The 14,411-nt window shown below is 38.3% G+C and overlaps 1 protein-coding gene across 5 annotated transcripts in view; it reads right to left on the reverse strand.

The window, feature by feature from the left end:
* LOC143133613 (zinc finger FYVE domain-containing protein 9-like) overlaps positions 1 to 14,411 on the reverse strand; it is a 244,690-nt gene that overhangs the window by 203,427 nt on the left and 26,852 nt on the right. For 3 of the 5 annotated variants that reach the window (XM_076293361.1, XM_076293363.1, XM_076293360.1), the window contains exon 2: positions 10,472 to 11,496. The exons of 1 other annotated variant lie outside the window; for it this stretch is intronic. In XM_076293361.1, coding sequence (XP_076149476.1) covers positions 10,472 to 11,230 — 759 coding nt within the window. In that variant the 5' untranslated portion in view covers positions 11,231 to 11,496. The remainder of the gene's footprint in view (positions 1 to 10,471; positions 11,497 to 14,411) is intronic. One more of the 5 variants, XM_076293364.1, reaches the window with a different exon arrangement.

Below are 14,411 nucleotides of genomic sequence, written 5' to 3' on the forward strand. Positions count from 1 at the left end.
CAGCGTCAACATTATGGCATAGCGGGGGCTAAGTGCATCGTCATGTAACTTTAGCTAGCTGCATTACTCTGAAATGCTTGCAGTATTCTCGTTTGCTTTTGATATCAGTTATTTTCATTTGACAATTTCATTCAAAAACCTGTTAGTATATAACCTGTAAGTAAGTTTGTTTTTTAGTACCAATTTGCTTGTTAGGTAAGCATTATATTGGCAGGTCAGTATAGCATACCAAAGCTGAATAAATCAATGGGCGCCGCGTTTCTAAGTTGCGTTCTCTTACATGAAATAAGTTGAGCGATATTTTTAATCCTCTCAATATGTAGTTGTAGAAAACAAGATGTGAAATCACGGATTCTGTCAGAAATGTAGTGCTTATTAACTTATTGCCTCTCCTCGGGTTGTTACCTCGCTAGGCAGTTTGTAGTGAACTGTTTTACCTTGCTAACTTCTAAATGACAAACATCAGACGTGCTTGTCTCAACATTTTCTAAGATGGCATGACTTGATATTCTACTCTTCTCAATAATATGTAGTTATAGAAAACATGATGTGAAATCACATATTATGTCAGAAATGTCATTATTGCATTTCAGCAGTTAGTTACTAGGTGAAATGTAATCTGTCTTTATCTTAATGCCAGCCAGGCAATCAGATTTAGGGTAGCTAAACCCATGTGTAATAAAATGACTTTTCATACTTCTAAATATTTTTGAGTTACTCAGAATGCTTCAATAGTTTAGGCTACCTCTTCTTGTGTATGTATGTGCACACACGCACGCATCTGTAGTTTTGTGATTTTATTTTTTTAATTAATAAAGGTATTACATTTGTATGATTTTACTGTTGTTTCAGATGGAGGATGACAAGACCTACACAGACCTCCTTGCAGGCCTGAAGAGGTAGCTGACTGCTGATGAGCTTGCGCTCACAATGTTGAAGACCATGTGAGGATGGAGGAAGAAGGTATAGATTTAGGTGGCGTGCGTAGGGTGGTGTAGACTGCCACTAAAACACTGTGAAATAGACTTGTTATGTTGTTTTTTATATGTTGTTGTCCCAGGCATATGTGGTTTTACCAACCGGAACGGGTGGGAGGTTGTGCTTAGTAGGCCGTCGTATGCAAACACACAGTACAGATATCCATTGCCACTGGGGAACCAAGTCTCTGAAGGGATCAGGGAGCGTTGACCAAATGAGAAATACATATTGTGTACACTTTTTCTCCATTGACATTGCCGTTGCCAGTAGTTTCTTATTATTTCAAGTAGGGCTGCACGATATATCTAAAATCTATCGTTATCGCGATATCAACATTTGCGATGGACATACCGCAAAGATTACTTAATTTTCGATAAATTTCGATACATTTTCTGTGCCGTGCGCATTCCATACAGTCTATGGTGTATTCACATTCTGAATGTCAACATATTTTACCAAACCGATGCTGTCATGCTGCCCTAGAAGCCTGTCCCCTACCAGTTTAGGTGTGTGGTGTTTTAGGTGTTGAGGCGGGAGCTAATGTTGTGATGGCTGAAGATCGAGCTAGGTAGGTTACACTTAGGTGAAGAGGAGTTGGTGACTAAAAGGAAAAGCATGTCTGTTCTATGGAAATATTTTGGTTTTATTAAGGATGACTTGTTACAAACACAACGCCAAATGCGTCCTTCTCCACTGTGTTAAAATAAACAATTTCTTTCGTTATCGTTACAGGATCAGAAGATATCTGTCTTTCACTGTAAGGCTTGTATTTCATGATTTGCATTTAGCAAAAACCCCAGACAGCAGCAGAGAGGTAATCAGGATTCGTTATTTGTAAAAGTTGTTTAGCCTACTTCGTTGGACTGTGCGATGTGCCCCTTACTTTCACTTTCCGCTGCACTAGGCATGCCGGTAGCCTAATAACGTGGGATGCGCAGCGTATGAGGTTGGAGGAAAACATGAGGTGGAGAAAAACATTAAATATTTAAATTTCGCAAGTTATATTGTTATCGCAGTACTCAATAATGTTATCGCATACCGCATGTTTTCCTAATATCGTGCAGCCCTTATTTCAAGTTTGGCAATGCAGAATCTGGTGTTGAACCTAGGTTTGGTAGCTACAGCCAGAAAGACTGGAGAAAATCTATCACAACAGCTGGCAGGCATTTCCGTCAAAATTTCAGCCTCGCCTTCAGCTGCTCCAACTACTACTTTGTCGTCTTTTCATCAAGTACATATTCCTGTACAGCAGGAGCCAAAGATTGTTGGCTTTGTTATAAAAACAATACATAATAACACTAAAGTAGCTTGTATGGCCTGGAGTTTAGCGGTAGGTGACTGTTTTTTTGGTAAACAAAATTGCTGTCAGATTTGGCATTCTACAGAAGGGGATGCGTTTCGTTATGAGTCATAGGTCTTCTGTGTTTAACTTTCAGGTTCCCCACCCCACCTTTCTCCCTATCCTCCTCTGTGTGTGTGTGTGTGTGTGTGTGTGTGAGTTTGTGTGTATATGTGGCAGGCTTGTTCTATGTAATCCACTTTCAAATGTTTAGAACACATTGATTTTTGAGTGTTGTTGAAGTTGATTGTATTCCTAGCTTTTCATAAATAATACATTTTATAGATGTATATAATTTTCATATTACACTCATTTATATAAGGAAGTTGTATCTGTTGAATCAAATGTATTTTATGTCTCTATTCAGAATTGATCTTCAATAAATATACAGTATACTTACTTCCTGTATTACTGGTAAGGTACATGTTTTTCTTTTATATATCATTATTATTGACTGTAGCATTTCCTTATACAAATAAATGGTTTATTCTTATGGACCAAATACATCTAAACCATTGTGTCTGACTTCATTATTAGTTTTTATGCATACTTGTATGTTTTTGGTGAGAAAGAGAATGTGAATTCTGTCAACATTCTAAATCCCGTTTCCTGCATTTCTTTACACTGATCACTAAATTTATCATAACTTTTGAAAGGTTAATGATATTCCAATTTAGTCTTTTTTGTTAAATAGCCCACAACTTGCTGAACATGTCATACACTCTATATTTTTCTCTATCTCGTATAGAAATATGATGAAAATTTATTTTTATGTGAATGAAATTAAATTTTAACAAATTTCGGTATACATTTGGAGAGGATTTTCAAAGACTGTTCATTACTGTATCAACATTACCATATGTATTTTACATCATTTGATAGAACTGATCCTTCTGATTACAATGGTATGTATATCCCATTGATGGTATGTATTATACTCAAGTAATAAGGTTTTTTGTGTAAGGTCATCCAGCACCAAAAATGGAATGTTCGGCACGGGCACAAAAGGGTTAAACTATCCACCTATTTAACTGTTCAGTCATTCCAACTATATTAAACCTCATCTACCTAGTTCAGTCATTCCAACTATATTAAACCTCATCATGTTGGTTGCCAATTAGCACATCATCTGTTTTAACAATATATTTCACACCATATGTTTTGCATTTTCATGCACTAGTAATTCCCTGGAATTGCGTTTTCTAGTTATTATTCTTCTTCTAACGCAGTTAATGCAGCTTCAACCGTTTAACGTAGAAACTTCATTTTTTTAAACTATATACTCTGTCTCAGGCTTTAAGCATACAATATGGCTCTATTAAGACTCCCGTTAAGCAATTAGAATCCTAGGCCAGGTGGCCAGGCCATATTAAACCTCATCTACCTAGTTCAGTCATTCCAACTATATTAAACCTCATCTACCTAGTTCAGTCATTCCAACTATTAAACCTCATCTACCTAGCAAATAATTTAACCTTTTAAACTATCCACCTATTTAACTGTTCAGTCATTCCAACTATATTAAACCTCATCTACCTAGTTCAGTCATTCCAACTATATTAAACCTCATCTACCTAGCAAAAAATTTAACCTTTTACACTATCCACCTATTTAACTGTTCAGTCATTCCAACTATATTAAACCTAATCTACTTAGTTCAGTCTTTCTAACTATATTAAATCTCATCTACCTAGCAAATAATTTAACCATTTAAACTATCCACCTATTTAACTGTCCATTCATTCCAACTATATTAAACCTCGTCTACCTAGCAAATAATTTAACCTTTTAAACTATCCACCTATCTGTTCAGTCATTCCAATATTAAACCTCATCTACCTAGTTCAGTCATTCCAACTATATTAAACCTCATCTACCTAGTTCAGTCATTTCAACTATATTAAACCTCATCATGTTGGTTGCCAATTAGCACATCATCTGTTTTAACAATATATTTCACACCATATGTTTTGCATTTCCATGCACTGGTAATTCCCTGGAATTGCGTTTTCTAGTTATTATTCTTCTTCTAACGCATTTAATGCAGCTTCAACCATTTAACGTAGAAACTTCATTCAAACTTTGTTACGTAGGTCTTACTTAGGACATGGGTGCTTTGTACTTTTCAACTTTGTAACTTTTATACTTTTTAAACTATTAATTAAAAACTACATTGGCTGATGACATCACAATTGGGCTGTTAAGCAATTAGAATCCTAGGCCAGGTGTTCCGGCCACCTGCATCAACTGTCAGTTTCTCAGGCTTTAAGCATACAGTGTCATTCTCAGAGCCGGACAGTAACGGAGTACATTTACTTGAGTACAGTACTTGAGTACAATTTTAAGGGATCTGTACTTTACTCGAGTATCATTTTTGGGAGTACTCATGACTTTACTCAAGTACATTTGAGAGGCAAATATTGTACTCTTTACTCCACTACATTTCTATCCATAACCGTGAGTACCCGTTACTACTTCGAAAAAAAAGGAAAAAAGAAAAATCTCCGAAACACTAAATTTGTTGTTTCCCTCTCAAACGTGATTGGATTGTTCAGGCGCCACTGATTGGGACAGCCTATCAGCAATCACCTTCAGCTTTTCGCCAAAGTCAACTCCATGGTCAGATTCAGATAAGAGACGAAACCATGGACGAAACAATGGATGAAGACGCAGCAGATCCATCCCGGGAATGTGCCAACCTGTGGCCCCACTTTGCCAGACTATTTCAATTTTCTGAACAAGTTAATGATAGTTTTCGCTTCAAGTGTTTCAATTACAAAATAGTATTTTGTATTTGAAATACGTATTTGAAATACGTATTTGAAATACATGTATTAGAAATACTGCCCATCCCTGGCAACATGGTAAAAAGATGATAATGACTTGATTTTAGTTCCAATTCATTTTACATTCTCCAAGGTATTAACATTTTTCATAACTCCATGTAGGACGTTTCTGTACATAAATGTAAGCACTGTGGCAGTAGTAATGCAATATTTCGAAAATGTAGCCTACTCTTGTACTCTTGATACTCAAGTACTTTTAAAAACAAGTACTTCAGTACTTTTACTTAAGAACATCTGACTGTTGTACTTTTACTTGTACTTGAGTAAAATTGAGCAAAGGGTATCTGTACTTTTACTCAAGTAATCAAGCTGTGTACTCACATCTTGTTCAAATGTTTCCTCTGTCCACAACATAATTTAACCATGACTATCCACCTATTTAACTGTTCAGTCATTCCAACTATATTAAACCTCATCTACCTAGTTCAGTCATTCCAACTATTAAACCTCATCTACCTAGCAAATAATTTAACCTTTTAAACTATCCACCTATTTAACTGTTCAGTCATTCCAACTATATTAAACCTCATCTACCTAGTTCAGTCATTCCAACTATATTAAACCTCATCTACCTAGCAAATCATTTAACCATTTAAACTATCCACCTATTTAACTGTTCAGTCATTCCAACTATATTAAACCTCATCTAGGCCTACCTCGCAAATAAGTTAACCTTTTAAACTATCCACCTATTTAACTGTTCAGTCATTCCAACTATATTAAACCTCATCTAGGCCTACCTTGCAAATAATTTAACCTTTTAAACTATCCACCTATTTAACTGTTCAGTCATTCCAACTATATTAAACCTCATCTACCCAGTTCAGTCATTCCAACTATATTAAACCTCATCTACCTAGCAAATAATTTAACCATTTAAACTATCCACCTATTTAACTGTTCAGTCATTCCAACTATATTAAACCTCATCTACCTTTCAAATAATTTAACCATTTAAACTATCCACCTATTTAACTGTTCAGGCATTCCAACTACATTAAACCTCACCTATCTCGCAAATAATTTAACCATTTAAACCAGTGTTTTTCAACCTTTTCACTTTTGACACTTAAAATGTCCCACGGCACACTAACATCCTGTGTGAAGAAAAAATAAACATACCATAGCCTAAAATTTAAAATAATACACAGATACACAGAATACACTATGCAAGACCTGCTCAATAAAACAAGCGCCCTCTGTTTCATTTGTAGGTGACTATATCTATAATTTAATTGTTGTTATGAACTGGATATGTGATGATTCTGTGAATACTGGATATGGGGGCCCAGTTTTACAATGCCTGCATACCACAAATAGTGCAATCATACAATCAATGAGAGCATGTGGTTATTAGGGCTGTAACGATTTACGATTCGAAACCGAAATCGCGACATTCATATCCACGATACTGTGTCGCGGTGTGAAAAGGCAGAATCGCGACACACCCTTTCTAGTGTTTCACGCAGTGCTTTGCAGCTTATGCGGCCGCAAAAGCAACCCACAACTCCCGCTTTACTTATCGGTAGCCTACGTTGTCCAAAAACAAATAAATAAATAAATAATAATTTCATACCTCTCCTTACTTTCATTGTAGACTATGTGTGCAACTTTACCAAACAGTATAGAAGTAAACCCCCTCTCCTTGCCCCGCTCTCTCTCGCGCTCCCTCCCTCTCCTGCTCAATGAACACGCGCGACTTAAATAAAACATTCACAATCGTGAAAGCAAGGACGACTAGCTAAATTACTATTAAATCCGCTTAGCATCATTAGCATGCTGCACATATTTGTTTAAAACTCTTGCATTGAAGTTGACTGATCATCTCAATACCAACGTTTCCCAAAAGGGCCTGTCCCAAGGAGAACAAGTATTACCTTGAAACTTAAACACACATGGGGAAACTGAACAGTCCAATCAGTAGACTATGATAGGCTAAGCTATATGCTACTTTGTTTACAATATTTCCAGACTTCAACCAGACAGCTGAATTAAAGAGGTAGAGTTGTAATAAAAAATAGTAGGCCTAGGCTATAGGCTAATCTGCATAAAGTGTGCTGTCATAAATATCAGTCATTCAGAAAAATATTTTTATACCAGGATATAAAATAATAGATATATTATATTGTAATCCTCTGGTGTTCTAAGGGAGGCTATTAAAATGTTATTTAATAAAATGTCTAGCCCCCCCCCCCCCAAAAAAAAAAAAAAAAAAAAAAAAAATCGAGATTCGTATCGAACCGTGGGTCAAAAATCGTGATACAAACCGAATCGTGAGGTTGGTGTATCGTTACAGCCCTAGTGGTTATAAATTCTTTGATGCATTCTATGATTGCTTTTCTGGACCAGTGAGTGACATTTGGGTAATTTTCTGCGGCACACCTGATGATCTCTCACGGCACACTAGTGTGCCCCGGCACAGTGGTTGAAAAACACTGATTTAAACTATCCACCTATTTAACTGTTTAGTCATTCCAACTATTAAACCTCATCTACCTAGTAACCAATATAGCAACCATGTCAAATACCCTAGTAACAGCCTAGCAACCACTTCCACAGTTACAACCTAGCAACCAATGAGTTTAACCTAACAACCAGCATAGCAACCACCACAACTAAACTTGCAACAACCTAGAAACCACCTCAAGTACCCTAGCAACAGACTAGCAACCATGTCAAATACCCTAGCAACAGCCTAGCAACCACTTATACAGTTACAACCTAGCAACCAACATAGCAACCAATGAGTTTAACCTAGCAACCAGCATAGCAACCACCACAACTGACCTAGCAACAGCCTAGCAACCACATCAAGTACCCTAGCAACAGCATAGCAACCATGTCAAATACCCTAGCAACAGCCTAGCAACCACTTCCACAGTTACAACCAAGCAACCAATATAGCAATCAATGACTTAACCTAGCAACCAGCATAGCAACCACCACAACTAACCTAGCAACAGCCTAGCAACCACCTCAAGTACCATAGCAACAGCCTAGTAACCATGTCAAATACCCTAGCAACAGCCTAGCAACCACTTCCACAGTTACAACCTAGCAACCAATATAGCAACCAATGAGTTTAACCTAGCAACCAGCATAGCAACCACCACAAGTACCCTAGCAACAGCCTACCAATCATGTCAAATACCCTAGCAACAGCCTAGCAACCATGTCAAATATCCTAGCAACAGCCTAGCAACCATGTCAAATACCCTAGCAACAGCCTAGCAACCACCACAACTTCAACCTAGCAACCACCATAGCAACCAACAGGATTACCGAAGCAACCAGCATAGCAACCACTTAATTTGGCATAATAACCAACATATGTACCCTAGCAACACTATTGTAACTATATCTACATTATTTGTTTTTACTCTGTATGATATTTTACATCATATTTTTTGCATTTTCATGCACTGTATTTCCTTCAGGAAATGCTTTTCTAGTTATTATTATTGTTAATCTTTTATTTTTATTTTTGTTTCTTTTAAGCACATTGAATGACATTTTGTATGATAATGTGCTATATAAATAAACTTGAACTTGAACTAGCCTAAAAACTGAAGGCTAATTACTCACACAAGTATCAGGCACTCAATTACACACACCACTAATGCACACTCAATTAGACCTACATGCCACATTAAAGATATGGCTAAGTGTAATAGTTTAAAAAACAATATGAGTATTGAAATCATTTGTACAAATTTGAAAATATTTGTAGCTACTAGTAATTATGCAAATTATAAAATACTAATTTACAAAATGTATACACTCATATATGAATTCCAAAATAGAAACTTATGACATAAGCCATCATTTTCCATGACTTGAATGAATTGGTATCGAAATAATAATTTTGGTATTGTGACAACACTATTCTGAAAGGGACTGATACTGGCAAGAATGGAGCTGCTGATTATATGTAATCTGAGAGGAATTTTGTGCAAACAACTTCAGGGACATATTTTGTGTATAGCTGTACAGTTATAGATAGCCTTTTTTATTTAAATTGTTTATTTTGTTTTTCTACACTTTTATTACGTTTTATGAAGTCTGCCTCTAGCGCTCTGTTTTTGTTTTTCGCCTGGTGATCAGCTGTTTTTTCTGCCAATTGCCATTAGCGAGGCCTATTACACTGCTATTTGGACTTGCTGCTTGTGTGGAGGAAGCTGTGCTGGACTCGTGCTAGTGTCTCTCTCCTTTTCCTGTACACGCTGGGTTCATACAGTCGGTTGACTGTCCAGCTGCTGGGTATAGTCGGTTGACTGACCAGCCGGAGATTGAGGCTTCATGCTAGCTAGGTGACTGCAAATGCACCGATAACATCAACTCCACTTTGGTCTGGCTGATCCATCAATCCGTGTCGGAGTTTGTGTTTCGGCTATGGGGGGCTTTCATTACACACCTTACACATTACAGTTCGCCTCCACCGACACCATCAACTTCGAGGTGATCCACCTTTGCCGGGCAGCGGGGATCCTCCGGCGGAAACGCTACTTGCACAGAGGCGCACGTCGCTCTCTCATCCGAGCGACACAGGAAAGCATCGCTCCATCATCTCCACGGGATCTCTTGCCTAATCAACGCTGCTTTCAGAACAGTCCGCTCCCGCAAACAAACCGATCCCTACAGTGTCAGTGGAGAATCTACAGCGACCTCCTGGATCGTCTCTGTACGGCACCTGCACATGGCGATTGCTGTCACCACCATGCAGCAGTGTCCCTGATAATGTGCCAGACTCTCTTGTGCCATCCACCAGAACAGGCGAGCACCAAGACTGCATAGGCCTACTCCCACTGATTACTCCAGGACAACTTTACGTCTCGTCAGCTGGACTTTCTTTTCATCACGGAGACTTGGCTTAACAACGGTGATGTAATGCCTTTCGGTGAACTTTGCCCTCCTAAGTGCAGCTTCTTCAATTCCCCAAGGTCTACTGGTCGTGGAGGTGGTCTAGCAACTGTGTTTAAAGACTGTTTTAATTGTAGAATTATACCAACTGATGTTTACTCTACTTTTGAGGTTCAACTTTTTAAAATTCATGCTAATCCCCCTGTCCTCTGTGCATTACTGTACAGACCACCTAAAATTGGTTCTAATTTTATTCAAGAATTCTCTGACCTTTTATCAGTCATGGCCACTCATTCTGACAAATTATTGATTCTTGGGGATTTCAACATTCACATCTGTTGCCCATCAAAACCTTTGGTTCATGAGTTTTTATGCATAGTGGAGAAAAACTACTGAGGTGGGAACTAAGAGATGATGTGCAATGACCCTTATAGGTGCAGCAGCATACCTTTCCACAGGCTCGGCAGTGGTGCCTCCTTTTGGTGAAAGTGAACTTGATCTCACACTTCATACAGATCGGTGCCTTTGAATCAGGCACCCATACTGGTGCCACATGTCCAAGGGCCTTCCTAGAGAGAGCCTCCTGCTGTCCAGCTTTGAAATCATAATCTGGACTCTCAAATTGCACAAAAAGCCTTGGAGAGGGATTGTGGTTTACAACATTCAGTTTGACAACTCCAAAGTCACCCAGGCCTTCTATTCTATAAGGTAACGGTGGCTCAGCCCCACAATTGGCTAGATTTTGAACATCGAGATTCTCCATTTTCTCAGAAGAAAACTCATTTTGAACCTGTTCTAAAATGGGCTGAGATATCTGCAGGCTGAGTGGCTGTTTGGGCCTTGCACCCCCATAAGGCACACAGAGTAGCTGCACATTGCCACTAGTAAGCTTCTTTCCTTCTGCCATGGCCTCATCCTGTTTACCATCCTCCACCTCCTTCTCCTCTATCGCAGACTCCTCCTTAGATGGACCCCGAGACTGAGAAAATAATGTAATTTGTCTGTTTCTGCAGCAGTCAGGGGAGAGTCTTGTGTCAACAGAGATAGACTCATTTTCACACTGATAGCTTTCTTTCAGTGTCTCTTTCTCTTTATTTTCCCTTTCTCCCATAGTACCAGAGCAAATCCTATTTTCTGCATTCACCTTGTTTCCAGGTCCATAATCATCCTCAGATTCTGTTGTGGTCATATCACAATCATCCATCATTTTGGATTCCTAGATGAAAGAATCCCCTAATCCACAACATCACTAGTAATCTTCATTCTATAATTTTCAGATGTCATGTCTGTAGATGGAGTTACCAATACCAGCACACCCCACTTCTCATGCATTAACTGCCTTCAAATGAAAATTGTGAATTTCTGAGTGAGATCCCTCATCTGTGTTCATGAATGTCCAATGAAACAGAAGAATCAGTTGAGGCGGCGGGACCAGGATCTGGGTCCATCAGAGAATGGTGTTGTCCTTCTCATCTGTGCAAAAACACAAGAGTGATACAAATGTTAGGTCATTCTAATACATTTTTGATGGGATAATCCTATAAACATGTTATTACATTATTTAACATTTACTTTTACCAAGATGTTTCTTTTAGGTACATCTGACCTTTTAACACCAGTTCATGGACAACAGATGTAAAAAGGACATTTTAGGTAATTATGTCATATTTACATTTTATTTTTATTAATGTGCAATGTCCATGTCAAATAAAGCTTCAATAAATAAACTAGAATTGCGGTTCCGAGGAACTGCAAGAGTGGGTTTGATCAGTGGCACGGAACTCGGCCTCATCCAAGGATTCCAACGGTACCTCATTTATGAAAATCGGGCACACGGATCAAAAGTTGTCTGCATTAACGCAACATCCAATAAGCTAAAACGCATAAATAACATGGTTGCTATGCTGGTTGCTATGGTGGTCGCTAGGTTGACATTACAGGGGTGGTTTCTAGGTTGTTGCTAGGGTAATTAGTTAGTTGCTAGTAAGCCATCTTAAGCTGACTGCATAAAGTGATTATTTTAAGAGATACATTTTCAAACCAGAACTGTGTATAGGTCATGGTTAAAAACGTATCAGAATCTCAGAAATAATCACGTAATGCAGCCAGTTTAAGATTTTTTAAGAAGTCAGATTTTTTAAAGGCAATCAAATTTCTGCTGACTCTCTTCTGGCTGCGGTTAAAGGCCAGCGCCTGCTGAGAGGCCTGAAGGGTCAGTTCTGAGGTTGTTGGCTGCTGGAACCGAAAAAAGGACTGCATTTTCTTAAAAGACAATGTGACTGAAGTGCGGGCAAAGTTTGCACAGAAATGTACGATTTTTCCCACCCTCATCGACCTCGTCATAAAACTTGTTTAAATGATCACACGACGCCTCCTTGCTGCTTTGTTGTCTACATCAGCATTTCTCAAACTTCTTTGACCTGAGGCCCAGTCAAGGCATACTTTGGGGTCATAGGGCCCACCTACATGAACCCACCCCCTCCTCCCAACCCCTATCAAATTGTAATGATATCACAATTATTATTTTTATACTATATTGCCTACATGCACTTCAAAACAGTCAATGTTTAAAGTGCTAAGATTGCTTACAAAAGTTTGTGAAAGCATGCACATCAGAGTACTGCTTTACTAATGTAAAATATAATTAGGCCTACACTAGTTTCATTGTTTTTGCATTGTTGCATGATTGATATGCTATTTAATTACATTTCATTTGAATGCCTGAATGTAAGAATTCAGGAAACACAATACCAGCTTTTAACATTTCTGTTGTTAGTTTATGTAAATCACATAACACATGAACTGTTTACATACTACTGATAGCCCATTACTGTACACAATAATACTGTGCCCATTCATTAACATATATTAAACATCAGGCGTCTTGTTTACACATTTAAACCATATTTGCACTTTGAATTTCGCTTCCAAACTGTAATAACTACATCTACAAAGTCTAAAGAAGATAACCATGTAGTCTGTTCATAGATAAGACCAATTTTGACAGAACTACAGACTTCGTGAAAGTAGCCTAGTAGTCCTACATAAAAGGCTCCATATTCACTTCATTGCAAAATCGCGGTTGGTCTGTTTACACACTAAAACCATATTTACACTTCGAAATTCGCTTCCAAATTGTAGTAACTACATCTACGAAGTCTAAGGAAGATAATCATGTAGTCTGTTCATAGATAAGATACATTTTGACAGAACTACAGACTTCGTGAAAGTAGCCTAGAAGCCCTACATAAAAGGCTCCATTAACTTCATTGCAAAATCGCGGTTGGTCTGTTTACACACTAAAACCATATTTACACTTCGAAATTCGCTTCCAAATTGTAGTAACTACATCTACGAAGTCTAAGGAAGATAACCTTGTAGTCTGTTCAACGATAAGATACATTTTGACAGAACTACAGACCTCGTAAAAGTAGTACCTAAAATTAGTGTGATAAATGGCCATCACGTAGCCTAAAACATATAGCACTAGCATATGACAACAGCAAATAGCTAACGTTTACGTTAGCCTAACTTACTTATCGTTGACGTTGACCCGACACGTTTATAAGTTAGACCATAGACTGATAAGGACGTCCATCAAAATTCCGTGTGTATCCTGTGTATCTTTCGTGCTGCTATCCTGTTGCCTTTTCCCTGTTGTTCCGGTGTTGTGCCCCTTCTGGTTTTTCCACCTACTGGTTTCCGAGCTGTTTCCGAGCCTGTCCAGATGTCATGTATACCTATCAACAGCAGCTGACGGCTACCACGTCGACAGATTCGCTACATATTCATAAACATTTTACTGGCCTTTGCATGTCGCACCTCAATAAAAACTGGCCTGAACTGAACTGAATACCTGAGAACTACATTACTATAACATTTTCCAGCGAGGAAAATGCTTTTTTAAAGTAACCTAATTTCGATTCTCTGTGTCGCGCTGGATTCGAACCTTCATCAGCAAAAGTATTACCATGGTAGACTGTCTCGCTCTCCACTAAACTATCAACATCTACATAACTTCTAGAACACAACGCTGTGTTCACTCAGTAGGCCTAGGCCATGATTCACCATTTATCTGAATATTTTGAAACAACTGGTTACCTTGATTTAGGCTTTAAAAACATAACTGTATCATGCACTCTACCTTCTGTTACACCTCTGCGCTATCCATGTGCAAGAATTTGTCATAAATTCTACCAGGCAACGCACGAGTTATGAAACAATGGGTCTAAAACAACTGGTTACCCTGGACTGAAAACGCATGATCTCGCTCTCAAACAGCTAGGCTGCAATAGCCTACGTTCCCTGGATGCATATGCCTACACATTTTACTGGCCTTTGCGTTTCGCACCTTAATATAATCCGTACACAGCTGAGCACTATAACAT

This window comes from Alosa pseudoharengus, unplaced genomic scaffold (genome assembly GCF_046254945.1).
Source record: "Alosa pseudoharengus isolate Yale_2024_CS ecotype anadromous, Long Island Sound unplaced genomic scaffold, YU_APseudo_1.1 YU_APseudo_1.1_scf_2, whole genome shotgun sequence".
Lineage (NCBI taxonomy): Eukaryota > Metazoa > Chordata > Actinopteri > Clupeiformes > Clupeidae > Alosa > Alosa pseudoharengus.